General features: G+C 28.6%; 2 protein-coding genes across 2 annotated transcripts; one reads left to right on the top strand and one right to left on the bottom strand.

Annotated features, from left to right (window-relative positions):
* Positions 1 to 5,349: 5,349 nt before the first annotated feature.
* On the bottom strand, positions 5,350 to 5,790 carry LOC109798531 (auxin-responsive protein SAUR68). Its single transcript, XM_020358856.3, has one exon. It carries the CDS (start codon positions 5,788 to 5,790, stop codon positions 5,350 to 5,352), a length of 441 nt encoding a protein of 146 aa, XP_020214445.2.
* Positions 5,791 to 12,819: 7,029 nt separating this feature from the next.
* Positions 12,820 to 14,530, top strand: EXLA2 (expansin-like A2). The gene is made up of 5 exons (XM_020359635.3): positions 12,820 to 13,002; positions 13,093 to 13,202; positions 13,324 to 13,502; positions 13,833 to 13,965; positions 14,055 to 14,530. Exons 1-5 carry the CDS (start codon positions 12,888 to 12,890, stop codon positions 14,298 to 14,300), a joined length of 783 nt encoding a protein of 260 aa, XP_020215224.1. The 5' UTR covers positions 12,820 to 12,887; the 3' UTR covers positions 14,301 to 14,530.
* Positions 14,531 to 16,437: the final 1,907 nt, after the last annotated feature.

The raw sequence follows: 16,437 nt of genomic DNA, 5'->3' as shown, positions 1-16,437 counted from the left end.
TGAAAGAGACTAATTTTCTTATGTGATAAAGAATACTCTTTAATAACGAATTAATTTTTTAAAATTTTTTAATATATGTATATATATATATATATCTTAATACTCACATATAATGTAATATATATCACAAAAATATCAAAATAAAAATCAGTACTCACATTTTTTTTAGTTTTTAATATATCTGTGTATTGAGAGTGAGAAAAAGTGACCACACAAATTCAACACGCACTATCAATAATTTTAAAATTTTAAATATTTAATAATTAAAATATGAATCGAAGTGGTAAAATGAAAATCATATACATATAATATCATGATATAAACTTAAAATATTTACCATTCGTATGTATTAAAAAAATCTATGTATCTATAAACAAAAAGTAAATGATTATAAAATGGAAATCAACCACGAGCAAGTAGCAAGACATAAAATTATCAAGTTATTTAATTAAAATGTATTGTTTTAGTGAAAAGGGAAATATTAAAATTAAAAAAAAAAAAGAGTAGTAATGAAAAATTAAAATACTTTTACTGTGCAAGTTAATACGTATGTTATTTGATGAATATATAGTTTTGGCATGAAACTCAAATCGTTTTCTTTTGGGTATGAAATCTTATTTGATATTAATTATGTTAAAGGTAGATCGAATGAATTTGCTATTTTGTGTATTGATAGTAAACTGTTACAAATATTTAACTAGGAAATTTTAATCAATAATTTTGTAGTCAATAAAAAATTATATTAAAATGAAATTTAAAGAATATAAATTCATTTAAAACCTCAAGAATGTTGATGAGAATAAATTATGTGTATATAGAGCTTATAACTATTTTGGATATTTTCCAAAAGGTCCGGATAAGGAAAACCAATTGGATATATTATTTCTGCGTTGTGACATTTTCCATTTTACAATGTGAATCCATTATCGCACAAAATATGCCGCATCGTATTTTTCTTTGAAATCTAAGCCAATATTTGTGTAGAATATTGAGATCACGATTACTTGTATAACCTTTTCTGGACATTCTAAACCACTACACAATGGAAAATCATTTGGATTTGGAAACACAAATCAAAAGTGATATTAAAGCTGTTTTTTTACCCTTTTGTAGAAGTTGTTAATAAAAGAGGATGAAATGCTAGTTGAGTGGCCTATAACTTCTCAAAATATCATTTGGCAAAATTGAACTCTTATTCTTCTACGATATTAAATATACAATTTTAAATCGATGGTACTAACTATTGTTATTTGTATATCCTTTATTGAAACATGTAGAACTTTGTTGCGACTGTTATTTTTTTAATTTCATGTATTCATTTATTTAAAGTTTTTATTGATTGAATTGTGAAAATATAATAGCCTAAAATGTTTAAATTCCACGTACAACATATTGAATACATATTTTTATTTTTATATTATCATTTAACATTAAAATATTTATAAAAAAAAATTAAATGAGTAGAAAGATAATTGAAAAATAATTTCTATAAAAGCAATCAAAAATTCAATTATAAATAGATGAAACGAATCAAATATGAGTTTTATTTAAGCAAGTCAAATTCAAATTTTAAATTAGACTCATTTAATCAATTCGTTATTTTTTAAAGTAATTTTACACTTTATATATTCAATTGGTTTGTCGCGTCTGCATTCATAATATAATATATATATATATATATATATATATTGCATGCAACATCAAGAACTATTGTTACACCTGTTACATGTCCATTCGGAACACATGCTTTGGACTGAATGGTATTTTTGTCTACAAATCTCACATAATTTAAAAATCAAAATTTAAAATAATTTATAAATCTGTTTTCCTTCTTAATCTATCATACATTTTTTTTAAAACAGTGATGATTCTACGAGTTCAAAAGATTCTAATGTCAAACAAACTTACTCCGAAAACAAATAATATTGAAATGATGAATATGTATAATTCATTTATTAATAAATTTGTCAAACTGACTCAGATGATAGCAAAATCAATTCAAAGAATAGTAAAAAAAAGAAAGAAAATTGAAATGGTTCAGTAAGTGCAAAGGAAATGTTGAATATTGGTTGGTTGATGAAGAAGAAGATGGAAAGAATATGATTGGCATGATGGGGTGCTAGTTATGGACATTAACAGAGCTTCCTCCATATCCTTAGCTACGTTTCTCTGTATCAACGTTATTACGTACTCTATGAATGCGGCTTCACAAGGCAACGTTAGTGGCACGTTGCTACACAGACCAAACTCCTCTTCTGCCAACTTGAAAAGCTCTCTCAAGATATTGCTTTTCAAATACACTAAGGGAAGCACAAATCGCTTCTTATATATCCATGCTATACACAACAAAGTGACCCTTCACGCTGTGACCTTCTGCTCTTGCTGCATTCTTTCGCCATATCATTCTCTTCCTTTGGTAACTTGTGGCATGTTTCTGCCACTTCAAACCCATTTGGTAGATTTTTTTGGAACTAATTATCATTCTTTTAATTAACAACTTTTGATGGATATGGCTATGAAGTGGTTGGTTGTTTATATAGTAAGTGGTCCAGAGACAAATTCTTGAATGGTGCATGATATTGTGCCTTGTTTTAAGTGGAAGCGAAACCATGTGACTTATGCGTTAATGTGTAGTAGAATTAATTTACGATGTTGTGGTCTCGGGGGAATGGATTTATTTAGTATGTCCCAAATCAATTTGGCATATTTTGGGGTGGGCACTTTGTATCTGGTTTATTGAAGGGAAAATGGGAAAGAAGGGGTAGCCAAGAAGCATTAGAAAATGAAACATGAATGTGTTAACTTTGGAGAAGTGGGTACAAATGGTGGAGCATTTGTTGATGACTTTAATTGTCAAGTTTGTAGGCATTCGCCGACGTTGTGGACAAGTCAGAGTCATTATGGTGATGGGCCAAATGAAAAAGGAGTATGTTGGGCCAGAAGAATTATGTGTCAACTGTCTCTCACACAAGAATTTAGTGCCCAAATCATCCAATGTATCCTAGAGTACTTTTTCACAGCATCAAAAGTTGATAGAAGATCCAATTCAAGAGGCTTGCGTTCCTCAAATAATTGCACAGAAAGACTCAGATTCGTATCCACTTGCGTACAAATATTTACTATGAATCACAACGGACCGGATATGTGTATTTCAGAATCGGGTTTCATTTGGCTGGTTCAGGGAACGAAACTAACCATTTCCATTTTCAGAATCGGGTTTCATTTGTCTGCTTTATTTCAAGCCAAATAAATTTTGATTTGGATCCTTTCTTTTGTATAATAGTCTATTTTCATAAAGAGTTAATCACCTATACACTGTCAATATAAATTTTTTTATACTAGTAACTAATTATATATTTTAATTGTGTCATGTCATTGTTAAAAGTAAATGTGTTTATAGTGACATGATACAATTAAAAGATATAATTGATTGCTAGTTTAAAAAAACTGTACACTGGCCGTGTATAAGTGATAAACTCTTTCATAAAAATCAAATAAATTTTTAAAAAATTCATCATAATACATCTAAAGTCTATATTTAATTTCAAATTCATTATATATCTTATAATACATATATAAATCGAAGATAGGCTTTGTATTGAGTTGAAATTATAGATAATATGAAAATTCATTAAGCAAAAAGTTTTTCAAAATATATGTATATAATACTTTGGCCAGATATAGATCGATTGGGTGGGTTTTCATGTTAATTTGATTAAAACGAATCAATTTATTTATTTTATTTTTTCATTTTTTAGTTTGTTTAATTTTTAGTTTTTCAACTCTTTAGATTTTTATATTTTAACTAAATTGATTTTGTTTTGGAAACTTCTATTATCAATGTAATGCACTAGTTACTATTTTGCAAATGGGAGACGAAAATGATGAGCGGGAAACGTTAAAGAATGATGGTAAAGAAAGAAGAATAAAAGTTATCTATTCAAAATTATTCATACAAGTCTCACTTTATGGAGTAAAATAAATAAATAAATACAAGTCAGATTTTTGTTTCAGTGACATTTTGCATTATTGTGGTTACAATAAAAACATCATGAATGTAAAAAGAATGAGTTAATCACTTATACATTATCAGTGTAAATTTTTTTTACACTGGCAACTAATTATATTATTTAATTATGTTATATCATTATAAATATATTTATTTTTAACAGTGACATGACACAATTAAAAGATATAATTGATTGTCAGTATAAAAAAATTTTACACTGACAGTATATAGATGATTAACTCAAAGAATATATAGCACCTTTAGACAGATAATTTCCTTTTGAATAGTTCCTTTCGGAAAACGAACATAGATAAAAAGATTTTTGGAAAATTTTAAAAGTGAACACGTGTGGCAAGACAATAGGAAAGGATATGATTTTTTTTCCCTTCCTGTGATATGATTTTAAAGTGATGGTTTGAATTTTAAAAAAGATAGATTTTAATTGCTATTTGACTTCCTTTACTTGATTTTTTTTATTAAAACTTTGAAATTTATAATATACACGAACAAGGTTAAAGAATCTTACACCGTCATTCAATATATGCTAAATAAAAAATATTTATGAACCTATATATTCTGACTATTTATCAAAATTATAACAAAATTAAATAAACAGTTTAGTTGACTAGTGTTTACCTCAGTTAGCTGAGCCTTACTAATCTGTTATATGTAGATTACATATGAACTCACGACATATTTAACCTTCTACTTATGATAAAAGTGATGAATTTTGATTCTAATATATGCTGTTATGCACATATAGCATACAGTTCTTTTTAGTTGCTTAAGAGAGACAACAAAATATTACTTTTAAAAGATAAGAGGCTATATTCATACAATATCGAGTGAAGGGGGGGAAAGAGATTGAGAGGGGAAAAAGAAAGGAGAGAGAAAAAGTGATAAAATATAACATGTTATGCGACAAAATAAGTAGAGATATATATTAAGTAGAAAAAAAATAGGTGAAAATGAGTTTAAGAGAATGAAGTATATATATGTTTATAGTTACTCGATACATATTTGTAAATCATATATACAAGTACTTGGTAGGGAAAATTTACTTGTATTACTTGATGTAAATAGTTTGTCTAGGATATAAAAGATGACCTTTTTTTTAGATAAATTTAGGATTTATGATTTATGTATGGATCATATCACAATAAGATTAAGGAAATCGGTTTCAGAAGGTAGAAAAAATAAAAAGAAGAGAGAAATTGTACATTGTTCTCATATTTAATTACAAAAATTTGTTCTGATTTCTGAAGCATCGATCAGAAGAAAGCAATAGAGGCTCTACAAATTAAATTTGTAACTTTGTAAACACAAGAATGAAAATGGGTTCAAAAGCCAAAAATAATCATTTGGCCGTTACGACCCTGCCCAAGACCATTAAAAGACGATGGTGATGATGCCTCGTGGTGACATGCAACCAATGAAGTGATCAAAGCCTTTTCCACATCTTCGGAAATGCGTTCACGAACCAAAGAAATTACGTAGTCCAAGAAGAGGCTATCACAAGGTAACGTAATAGGTCCATTAGATGATAACCCAAATTCCTCTTCGGACCACTTGAGTAGCTCCTTAAACACCTTCTTGCTAAGGTACTTTAGAGGAACCTCGAATCGTTTGTGGTCGATGCTGTAAACCACGAAGTGACCCTTGTTTGTTGTTGCAGAATGCATATCAATTTGACGCCTCGAGTATGAAATTCTCTTGCGCTTTCTAGCTGCCATTTTCTGCCACTTTCTTGCCATTTCAATAAGCCTTTTTGCGTTGATCATGGTACAAATGTTAATCGAGGTTGTGTTTGAATGGGATCTCTATCTCACTTGTTCTTGTTTATATACTCACAAAATCAGACAGCACCATGTGATAGTGTTAGTGGATCCGTGGTATTGTGCTGATACGGTGCATGGCTACGTGGAATCATTCTACGACATGATATCAATTGATGACACGAAAATGAAATATCATTGTTGGTCATTTATTCCTTGTAACTTACGTACATGCCATAAAAGCAAAGGATGCATGATCGTTTTCTCCTCCTAGTTAGAACCATACAATAACATTTTAGGCCCAAATGGCTAAGCCCTCAAGGCATGCATCTGGTTGGGAGGTAACATATACCTAAATAATTGAAATATCTTATTCGATATTTTACACTTTTGTAAGATGCATGAAAGTAGACAAAAAGCAGAAATTAAAAATTATCCTTATATATGTATAAAGTCTTTAATACATCAAATCGCTGGTCTGGCATTAATGACACCATATGGCTAGTTGTTTATATAGAGAGAGACACATGTATACACAACTTTTTTAAAAAATATACAAGTAAAAATAATGCAATTTCTCCCTGACATATTTTTCATTATAATTTTCGCTCTTCCTCCTTGAAAGAAAGCAACTTTTGTTCCTAATTGTTGGAAATTAATACTAAACACAGTCTCTTTCATAATCTAATTTGATTGAGCTATCTAAGTTTTCCTTTTCTTCTTCTTCTTTCTCTTCCACTCTATTTTATCATGTCCTATCTTCTGGACAATTTTCTTTTTCTTTCATATCATTTTTTGATCATTGATACATTAAAACATTTGTTACCCAATTGCATACTAACCAAATTGTAAATTGACTAAATTAATTAATTAATCAAGACCGATTTTTAACGTCCAGATATTATGAAAAAATATCTTTTATTTTAAAGATCTAATAGAAGAATAATAAAATATTATCTTCCACTAACTTTTAGTTAATTCTAGAATTAATATGATATTATTTTCAAAGTCTATAATCAGTTAGCACATAGTATATCATAGTAATATCTTTACCAAAAAAAAATAGTATATCATCATAGTAATAAAGGAGTTTCTTTTACTCAAGAAACTCATTAATTCATTCAACTGTCATGGAGAAGGTCTTAACTCTTAATTTTTGGATTGAGTTTGGCAACTGTCTTGTGTTTATATTGCTTACTTTATCCCAGTTCATTTCTGAATTAAAAATGAAAATAAATAAGAATTGTAAAAAAATAATAATATGAAAGTCTCGATGTGCATTACATACTTAGTCCAACACTGAAAATTGTAATAATATAAAAAATTAAAATAAAACTTGAAATGAAAAATGAAATATATATTTTTTTTATAAAATATGAAAACTAACAAAAAAAAAATTTAAAATTATAAAACGTAGGAAACTAAGAAAAGAAGGAGGACATCTTAGTGTTAATTGATGCAAATCTTTAACTTTTTTTAAGGGCCGGGGATACAAACTTTAGATGGAAAAAAAATGATAAAATTAAAAACACACTCTCTTATTATATAAAATTAATTAAAAAAATACAATTTATTAGTTTGGTGTCTAAAGTTTCATCCTAATTATATGATTTTAACAAGAAAAAGAAAAACGTGAGTCACACAAACACACTTACCCACTCTCACTCCCGTGACTCACACCCTCTTTATCAAACCAGCAAATAGTAAACTCTCCCAAGTTCTAACAACCTCACAAAATGACTCACCCTAACACAGCACCCAACTTACTATTTTTTCCCCACTGCCACATTCTCAAAAGGTAAGAGAGAAATATTTAAATGGTTGATAAGAAGAAAATATAAAAAGTAAAAAAGTATTCAAGCAAAGTTATTTTAAAAAAACAAAAGTATATTTAGTTATCAGAGGATAGCATACTTTTAGTTTTAGAAATGACCTTAAAAAATTGTTGGGCCCACAGAGAGTATTATGGGCATATAATTTGCTTTATAAATGAATGGTTGATGGTATATACACCTCCATTTTTTTATACATACACCTCCTTTTTTTTAAAAAAAATATCAAATTCTTAAATTATTCTTAATATTATTTGAAATAAAAAAAAAAATTATTCTGGAAAGTGTTTTTTAAAGGTTGATAATATATACACCTCCTTTTTCCTATAAGTACACCTCCTTTTCAAAAAAAATAAAATTTTAAAATATTCTTAATTTTTTGCTTTTTTTTTTAATTTTACATTCATAACATTTAATTTAGTACTTTTTTTTACAGATCTTTCTTTTTTCTTCTTTTTTTCTTTTTTCAATTTTTACATGCACCCCGTTATCTTTCCTTCACCCCACCTATTTTGGTAGCACGTAAAAATTAAAAGAGAAAAAAAAAGTGTGTAAAAAAAAGAAAAAAGTAGAAAATTGAAAGTTAAAGATATAAAATTAAAATATATATATATATAATATTTTATAATTTTTTAAAAAAAATAAAGAAGGTGTACTTATAAAAAAAAACAGGAGGTGTATATATCATGAACCTTCCGAAAAGAACTTTCCGTCAGAATAATTACGGAAAGTACTTTCTGGAATACTAAAATTACTATTCCGGAAATAACTTTCCGTCAAAATAATTATGGAAAATAGTTTTCGTAACACTAGAATTACTATTGCAAAAAATTCTTTCCGGAATATTAACAGTGTGTGTATTTATTATCATAATTCCGGAAAGAACTTTCCGCAATAGTAATTTTAGTGTTACGGAAAGTACTTTCCAGAATTATTCCGACGGAAAATTATTTCCAGAATAATAATTTTAGTATTCTGGAAAGAACTTTTCATAATTATGTACAAATACACCTCTGAAAAAAAATTTTCAAGATAATTTTTTTTTATTCCAAATAATATTAAGGATAATTTAGAAATTTAATATTTTTTTTTAAAAAGGAGGTGTATATATCATCAACTTAAATGAATTGGATATGCAGGAAGTATTTGGGCCTACTTGCTTAGACACACGTAGGTAAAATATTTTCAAGATTTGGGCCTACTTGCCGAGACACGTGTGGGTAAAATGTTTTCAAGATTTGGGCTTTTTATTCCATATATTGGTATCCTTCGAGACAATGTTTGGGCTAGTAGGTCTTGATATGACTAAAGAAGATCAAAAGAAATTGAAATACAATGCACTTGTAGGTGATAAATAATAATCATCTCAGTATAAAAATATTTAATAAATCAGTTATGTATTGAGAAATATTATTCAAAAAATGAGTAAATTATTTGCATTTTTCATGATAGAAAAAATAATATCATAAATTAAATAGATTTTTATACCAGGAATTATTATTATTATATGTAATAAAAATTTTAGTTTGTTATTCATATAAAATATAATTATTAAATAAATTGTACATCATTTTTAAAATATAAAATAATTTTATTTAACATTATACATGTTTAGGGTTACTAATCTCATCTCAAACTTTAAGGCTTAAAGCCTTTAACGGATCAAAATAATAATAAATTAAAAATGAAAATGCAAGTTTTGCAACTAGCTATAGAAATGCTTTTGGGTAAAGAGAAATGAAAAAGAAAGTAGTAGGAGAGAAGACAAAATACTAAAAAATGAGTATAAATTTTAGAGAAGTAGAAGGGAAATATAAATTGAAATTTATCCTCACTTATTTAGTTGCATAGAAAAATGAAAGAAAATAATTTTTTATTGAAAATATATATATATTTCCTTAACGTACGAGGCAATAAAAGACAATAATAATAAATTAAAATTGAATTTTTTTTTGTGGATTTCACACTTTTTAATATTATTTCTTCCTTTTCTTATTATAGTGTATCACAGGGTGATGGAACAGCTACTAGGCTTTGTTGGTAATAAAAAATGATAATAAATATTATTTTAAGAATAATTATTATAAAAGTTAAAAGGGTTTATTATATATATACACATATATAAAGGTAACAGCATTCATCATTTCATATATCTCTTTATCATACCATTTTACAGATTATTCTTTTACCTAATAAATAAGTATAGCATACTTATTTTAACAAATTTCTCTTAAATAAACAGAACATAAATGCCGTGTAATTATTCTGGACTCTGAAGTAGAATAACATGTTTAAACAAATAAGAATAAATTTAATCTATTTATATAAATGAGGGTATGTTTTATATATTACCCAACAGAAATTATTAGGTAATCTTAAATCAGTCTTTATATGACATCTAGAACACATTATTGTTTTTTTCTTATAAATTAAAGAATTTAAAGGTATATACAAAATGTATATAAATTGAACTTCCGAAACTTGTTAAAATCAATATATACTTTTAGATGTAAAAGGTGCTCATTAAAAAATTGTAAATTTATATTAAAATAAATATTTTAATTGATTAACTGTGTAACAGTTGTGGTATATATTCATTAGACCCGGATATACAATACTTATATCTATCTATATTTACTTAATTCAACCAAAAATACTTAGATTATAATTCATTGCAAGACTTATACACTTAATTAGTAGCCTAAAATAAAACACTAATTAATGTGGAACTTTTAATTTATTAAATAAAATTATATGTTTCTTTTGTTATTTTTTTCTAGTTCGTTGATATGCAAAATTATCAACTAAAAATAATAATTAATTTCTCCCTACATTTATTTCTCGACTTACCATATAGTTCATATTGATCAGTTTGTTAAATTTTTTTAAAAAATTATTATATAAAAAAAACGCTTCTTAAAAAAAACTTTTGTTTAGTAACTGATAAAATTTGTTTTTAAAAAAGGTAAAAAGTTACTTAGTTTAAAAATAAACAGTTTAGACAAATATATAGAAACGCATAAAATTGTTTATTTTATTAATAAAAAAACTGATTTTTTTTAAGAAAAAAGGTTAAATAAAGACAATTGATGTTTAAGATGTTCTTAGCAACTTAAATAAAAAGTTATTACCTTCTCCTTTTTTTAATGTCCTTAATATTGTCCCTATTCATTTACTTACTAACACAGTAGAAATATATTGTGATTCTGACAAATTTTATTTGTAACACTATTACCAGTTTAAACCTAGACTTTACCAAACTATCACATCTAATATAAGGATTAGTCTCACAAGTCACAACTTTTACAATAAAATTATTATAAGAAAAAATGGTCATGATTCTTTTCTTAAAAAAACGAGTCTATATATAATGAATGATCCAGAAACAGTGGAAGATCAATAACTTATTCCAGATGCCAACTGCTCTGTCATCCGTGTCTTTGAAGACAAATTGTTGCACAACTCAATCATTCAATTTCAGATTCTAATATACGCCAATTGTTTTGATATCAAAGAACATTTAACACAAAAAGTAGGAAACCTTCAATTCTGAAATACTAATTAGATGCTTTAGTTTTTACTTTTCTTTGCCCATTAGAGTTTAAACTAGCCTGTTTATCTGTAGCATTGAAGAAGCAAACTCTTGAAAGCTGAGTTAAAATATACCAAAGAAACTGTGATCAACAAGGGTTACGAATGGCCCAAGGTGTCCATCAAGAATAAGAAGCCCCAAAAAACATACTTTTGTCTGCACATATTTTTTTTCTTCCAGTTAAACTAAAAATAATAATTAAATTCATCATCTTTTTATTATTTTTTTATAATTTAGTTATTAAGTAATTAGATATTTGTTTAAAATTCAAAGTTTAACAAAATATTGTTTATATTGACATAATTTTTTTTTGTTCGTTCTTGGAATATCCACATTCGAACCCCTGACCTTGCTTAAAGGTGGATCAACCCCTACCGCTAAACCACACACTTGAAATATTATATTGACATACTTAAATAGATATATTATAGTCATATTTTATGTTATTGTAATTTTTATAAATAAAAAATATATTCTATATTATCATTTACGAATGATAACATTGAATAAAACACATGAATGATATATGATAGAACTATTTAAATATGATATATTCGGTCAAATTTTATAAGTTATAAGGAATATATATAAAAAAAATATAAATAAATAAAAATTATTTTTTAAAATTTAAGAAGTAATTAAAAAATTATAAAAATTTCATATACTAAAACGTATATTAAACCTTATAAGAAAATAACTGGTAATGATTATAATAATGAAATTCAAAGGAGAATATCATATTTTGAATCGCATCATATCGAATCAAATATATGATTGTATTCTTACTTGGCAAAATGGGATGTGAGTTGTAAACTATGATCCTAAATTCGCACTCATGAACAAGCAAATAATCATTTCCCCATCCCCACCTTCTTAAAAGCTTCATTTCTTTTTGTCTTTTGGAACACCATACGCGGAAACATTAAAAAAAAAAAAAAATCAACCAACATGCCACAATACCTCGTTTTCTGTTTTTCCCTTATTTGTTTTTTTTTTTTCTTTCTACAAATGTAGGTATCTTAATTCTCACCTCAGAGTGATTGACAGCTGTAATAGAGTAGAGACACCAAGATATTGTTCCTTCCGCAATGTGTCATTGACAATAGCCATTTAGGTGACAAAAGCTAATTATTTGGCATTTCAATGTTTATCTTCTCATCTTTTCTCACAAAAGATAAATTAACCTTTTTCTTTTCTTCTTGTATGTTCCAAGCTTAGTTCAGTAGTAGCACTAGTAGTAAAGGAAACAGAAGTGGGAAAGAACCATCCTAAAGCGTGCACCGAAACATCATCATGACCTCGTAATCAAGGTCCATCTCCATCAAGAAATAGTACTCTAAGCTAGCACTTACCACATATAAGGAAAAAAAGCAAAAACACAGCCACAGTTAGAACAAAAGAGAACACGTTTTCACAGTTAACACACACAAACAACACAGCTGTTTGGGATTGGCACATAGATACACAGGGTCGGTGAGTGAAGTCAGAAAGTGACCCCATTTAGTTTCTTTGTGTAGCCGCGTTAACTGAGTGCGTGTCCCCTTTCATTCTTATCTAATACCAAAGCCTTTTTGGAAATGCTGACCTGTTACCTTATATTCTTCTAACCTAAACCTGCTATGCTATATTTATACCTTGCTTTCTGAACCACACCCTCAAACCAATCACAATCACAAATCATGAATTTCTTTACTTGCTTCTTTTTCTTCCTTCTTGCTTCATCAGCCACTGCTTGTGATCGCTGCCTTCAACAATCCAAGGCTTCCTATTTCTCCAAAGCTTCTGCTCTTTCATGTAATTACCAACATTCATTTGTTCATTACTATCTTCAATTTTCTTATAAAACGATGTAATTAATTTATTGTGTGAATTTGACATGTGAAGCTGGGGCATGTGGGTATGGCTCTTTGACACTAGGCTTAAGTGGTGGACACCTTGCAGCTGGTGTGGCTTCTCTCTTCAAAGATGGAGCCGGTTGTGGTGCCTGCTTTCAGGTATGTACACAAATCAGGACCACTTCCAATTTCCAAGTTCCAAGTTCCAACCAATTTTTATTTGTTAGTTATTATTGTCATGAGTCATGACTAATGAACATTTTTTTTATATATGTGGCAGATACGATGCAAGAACCCAACTGTGTGCAGCAAAGAAGGCACCAGAGTGGTGTTGACTGATCTCAATCACAATAATAAAACTGACTTTGTGCTCAGCAGCAGAGCCTTTGCAGCAATGGCTCAGAAGGGTATGGGCCAACAAGTTTTGAAGCTTGGCATTGTTGACATTGAATACAAGAGGTAGGCCTTAATCACTTTAGTTTTAGATAACTTTTTATCCCTTTCCTTTTCTTTTCTTTTCTTTTCTTGCTTTGCCACTGGTTTTGCTCCGTCCCCACTTCCCACCTACCGCCCCACCACCACCACCCATACAGAACATCAATGTGGACCTAAGTTTTAATATTATCATATCATCAATCCCTAGGACAATCATGTGCCACTTTAATAACAGTAACGCTCTAATGCCTACATATATTAATAATATAATCTATAATGTCAGATATTTCATCACCCGATATTAATTTTATTATGCGGCATTAGCTCACTGAATACTAATTAATTTTTTCTCAGAGTACCATGTGAGTACAAAAATCAGAATTTGGCCGTCCGTGTAGAAGAATCAAGCAAGAAGCCTGATTACTTGGCAATTAAATTTTTGTATCAAGGGGGACAAACTGAGATAGTAGCCGTTGATGTGGCTCAGGTATGTTGTTGCTGCTTGCTAGACAAAGTATACAACTATATATTATTTGATTGAATAACGTTGGGTTTGTGGGGTACAATTATTATTAGGTTGGGTCTTCAAATTGGAGCTTCATGAGCAGAAACCATGGGGCAGTGTGGGACACAAGCAGGGTACCCAAAGGTGCATTGCAATTTCGGATAGTGGTAACGGCAGGCTATGATGGAAAGTGGATTTGGGCACAGAAGGTCCTACCTGTTGATTGGAAAAATGGAGTCCTATATGACTCTGGTGTTCAGATTACAGACATTGCACAAGAGGGTTGTTCCCCTTGCGATGATGGGACATGGTCCTGATTCATTGCTCCACAACCTCACGTATACACATAGATATAGCCATAAATTTTATTTATACTATAATGTAGGCTCACAAACCAACTCATCATAGTAATTAATACTGAGGAATCATTAATAAACTAGAAAACCATTCTTGTTACTTATTTGTAAACCACTCAATTTCTCCTTACTTTATATTCTTTCTCTTTGTAACTTATAACCCACCAAAAGAATAAATTCTCTTTTTGGAATATGTGAATTACATTTTAACTTTTTTGAATTAGATCCATTGGTTATGATTCATGAACTTAGCTTACTCATCTGACCTTGGTACTGAAACTACGCGTTAATCCTAGCTTTTATGAACTTTCTTCATGGAAGTCATAAAATTTTCACCCAATGGTGCTCTGCATATAGTTTCTCATTGTTATAAAAATTGTAGTATAAATATCATTGTTCTAAAATTAATTAGGAATTCTAGTAATGTGATCTGACAAGTAGTTTCCAACAAAATTCAAAACCTGATATTGCAGGGAAAGTTTACCCACGTGGAATTCGTATTCTTATGAGTTATCTTAGTCATACCTTGTATTTCAATCACATCTTGGCATATAACTTCAATCATATTTAGTATAATAATTGTTTCAATCATGTTCACGGTGAAGAATAGGATGGAAACGGGGCGGGTCGGGTACGGGTTTCATGATACTCGTTCGAGTCAAACTCATCCCTGTACTTGAACCCGTATCCGTCAGGTATGTGATTTTCATCCTCATCTCCGTCCCTGTCGGGTATTGGGTATACCTGTATCCGTACCTGTACCTATCAATTTTTTTATTTTTTATTTTTTTTAAAAAATATGATATTTTAAATTATTTTGTATTATATTATAATTATAATTACGTTATTTCTCTATCTCATATTATAATAAATAATCACACATAAAAAATATTAAATTTTTTTAATATAATTAAATTGAAAGCGAGTACTAAATTAAAAATGGAAACGGGACAGGTACAGGTACGGGTACGAGTATGTAAGTACATACCCGTACCCGATTTAATATATCGGGTTTTACCTGTATCCGTACCTGTACCCGGTCAAATCAGGTATTCCCCGTTAAAGTCGGGACGGGTTCAGGTATTACCCGCGAGTACAGGTATATTTGTCATCCCTAGTCAAGGACGAGGCTAACAAAGCTTTAACTTTATGTCTCTTTTAAAAAAAATTATATTAATATTTATATAATTTTTTTAAAAAAAATCATAACTTAAAAGTCACTTTTTATATTTCTAAAAACTCACTTTAAAACGTCTATATCTAAAAATTTGTAAATATAATATTTTTTCAAGATTCATATATAAAATATTGATTTAGTAAAAATATTATTATTAATTTAAAAAAATCATTTTAAAATTTGTCCAAATCTAATAATATATTGGATCGGTACTCATCATATTTTGTTGAGCTAGTATATTAAGATAGTATGAATATATTTAGATAGAGTGAAAACGAAGTAAAAACCTTTTGAGTGAACGTTTCTTTTTGTGTGAAAGTTTTATGGGAGAAGAAAACAAGATATTGTCATGTGATTTATCTCTTCCTGATTTGGAAAAAAAAAAAGTATATTATATTATGAACATTTGAATTATATCTTTTAAACCATTTTTAACAAGAATAAAATAAAATTAGAAAATAATTTAAAATTATCCTTTTGTTTTCTCTTTTTATTGATTTTCTTTTCCATTACGGCAGAGAAATTGATTTGAAGACATATAGGGGCAATAGTCCTTCCAGTATGGGCCAATAGGTTGTGTTTGTTGACAGTGTAGGCCTTGAAATATAAAGAAGCTTTTGAGGTTGAACTCTTACAAGTCCAGCAACATACATATATAAGGGTACATTTATTTTATTTAACACAAACATCCACTGCTAAGCCCATTATACTTAGCTCTTTAAGGAATGTGACTTACTTGGTGGTAAGATATTGTTTGCTATTCAGCACGTTTCTCTATTTTGGGCTTTTCTGGCCCTTGCCTTTCTCTCTACGCATCATCTCCACAAAAACAAAAACAAAAGCAATAAATAAAAGAAAAGCAGTGGATATGATTAGGTGATATTACAATATGATTACTTGATTCATACTTCGCATGGATTG

Source organism: Cajanus cajan, chromosome 8, assembly GCF_000230855.2.
Source record: "Cajanus cajan strain Asha chromosome 8, NIPB_CcT2T_4, whole genome shotgun sequence".
In the NCBI taxonomy this organism is placed as follows: Eukaryota; Viridiplantae; Streptophyta; class Magnoliopsida; order Fabales; family Fabaceae; genus Cajanus; species Cajanus cajan.
This window is presented reverse-complemented; position numbering and strand designations above follow the sequence as displayed.

Excerpts from the sequence above, each read along its gene's own strand:
- EXLA2 (XM_020359635.3), top strand. The coding sequence starts at position 12,888 with ATGAATTTCTTTACTTGCTTCTTTTTCTTCCTTCTTGCTTCATCAGCC. Across the intron at positions 13,203-13,323 it reads GTTGTGGTGCCTGCTTTCAG|ATACGATGCAAGAACCCAAC; the intron begins GTATGTACACAA and ends TATATGTGGCAG. Across the intron at positions 13,966-14,054 it reads TAGCCGTTGATGTGGCTCAG|GTTGGGTCTTCAAATTGGAG; the intron begins GTATGTTGTTGC and ends AATTATTATTAG.
- LOC109798531 (XM_020358856.3), bottom strand. The coding sequence starts at position 5,790 with ATGATCAACGCAAAAAGGCTTATTGAAATGGCAAGAAAGTGGCAGAAA.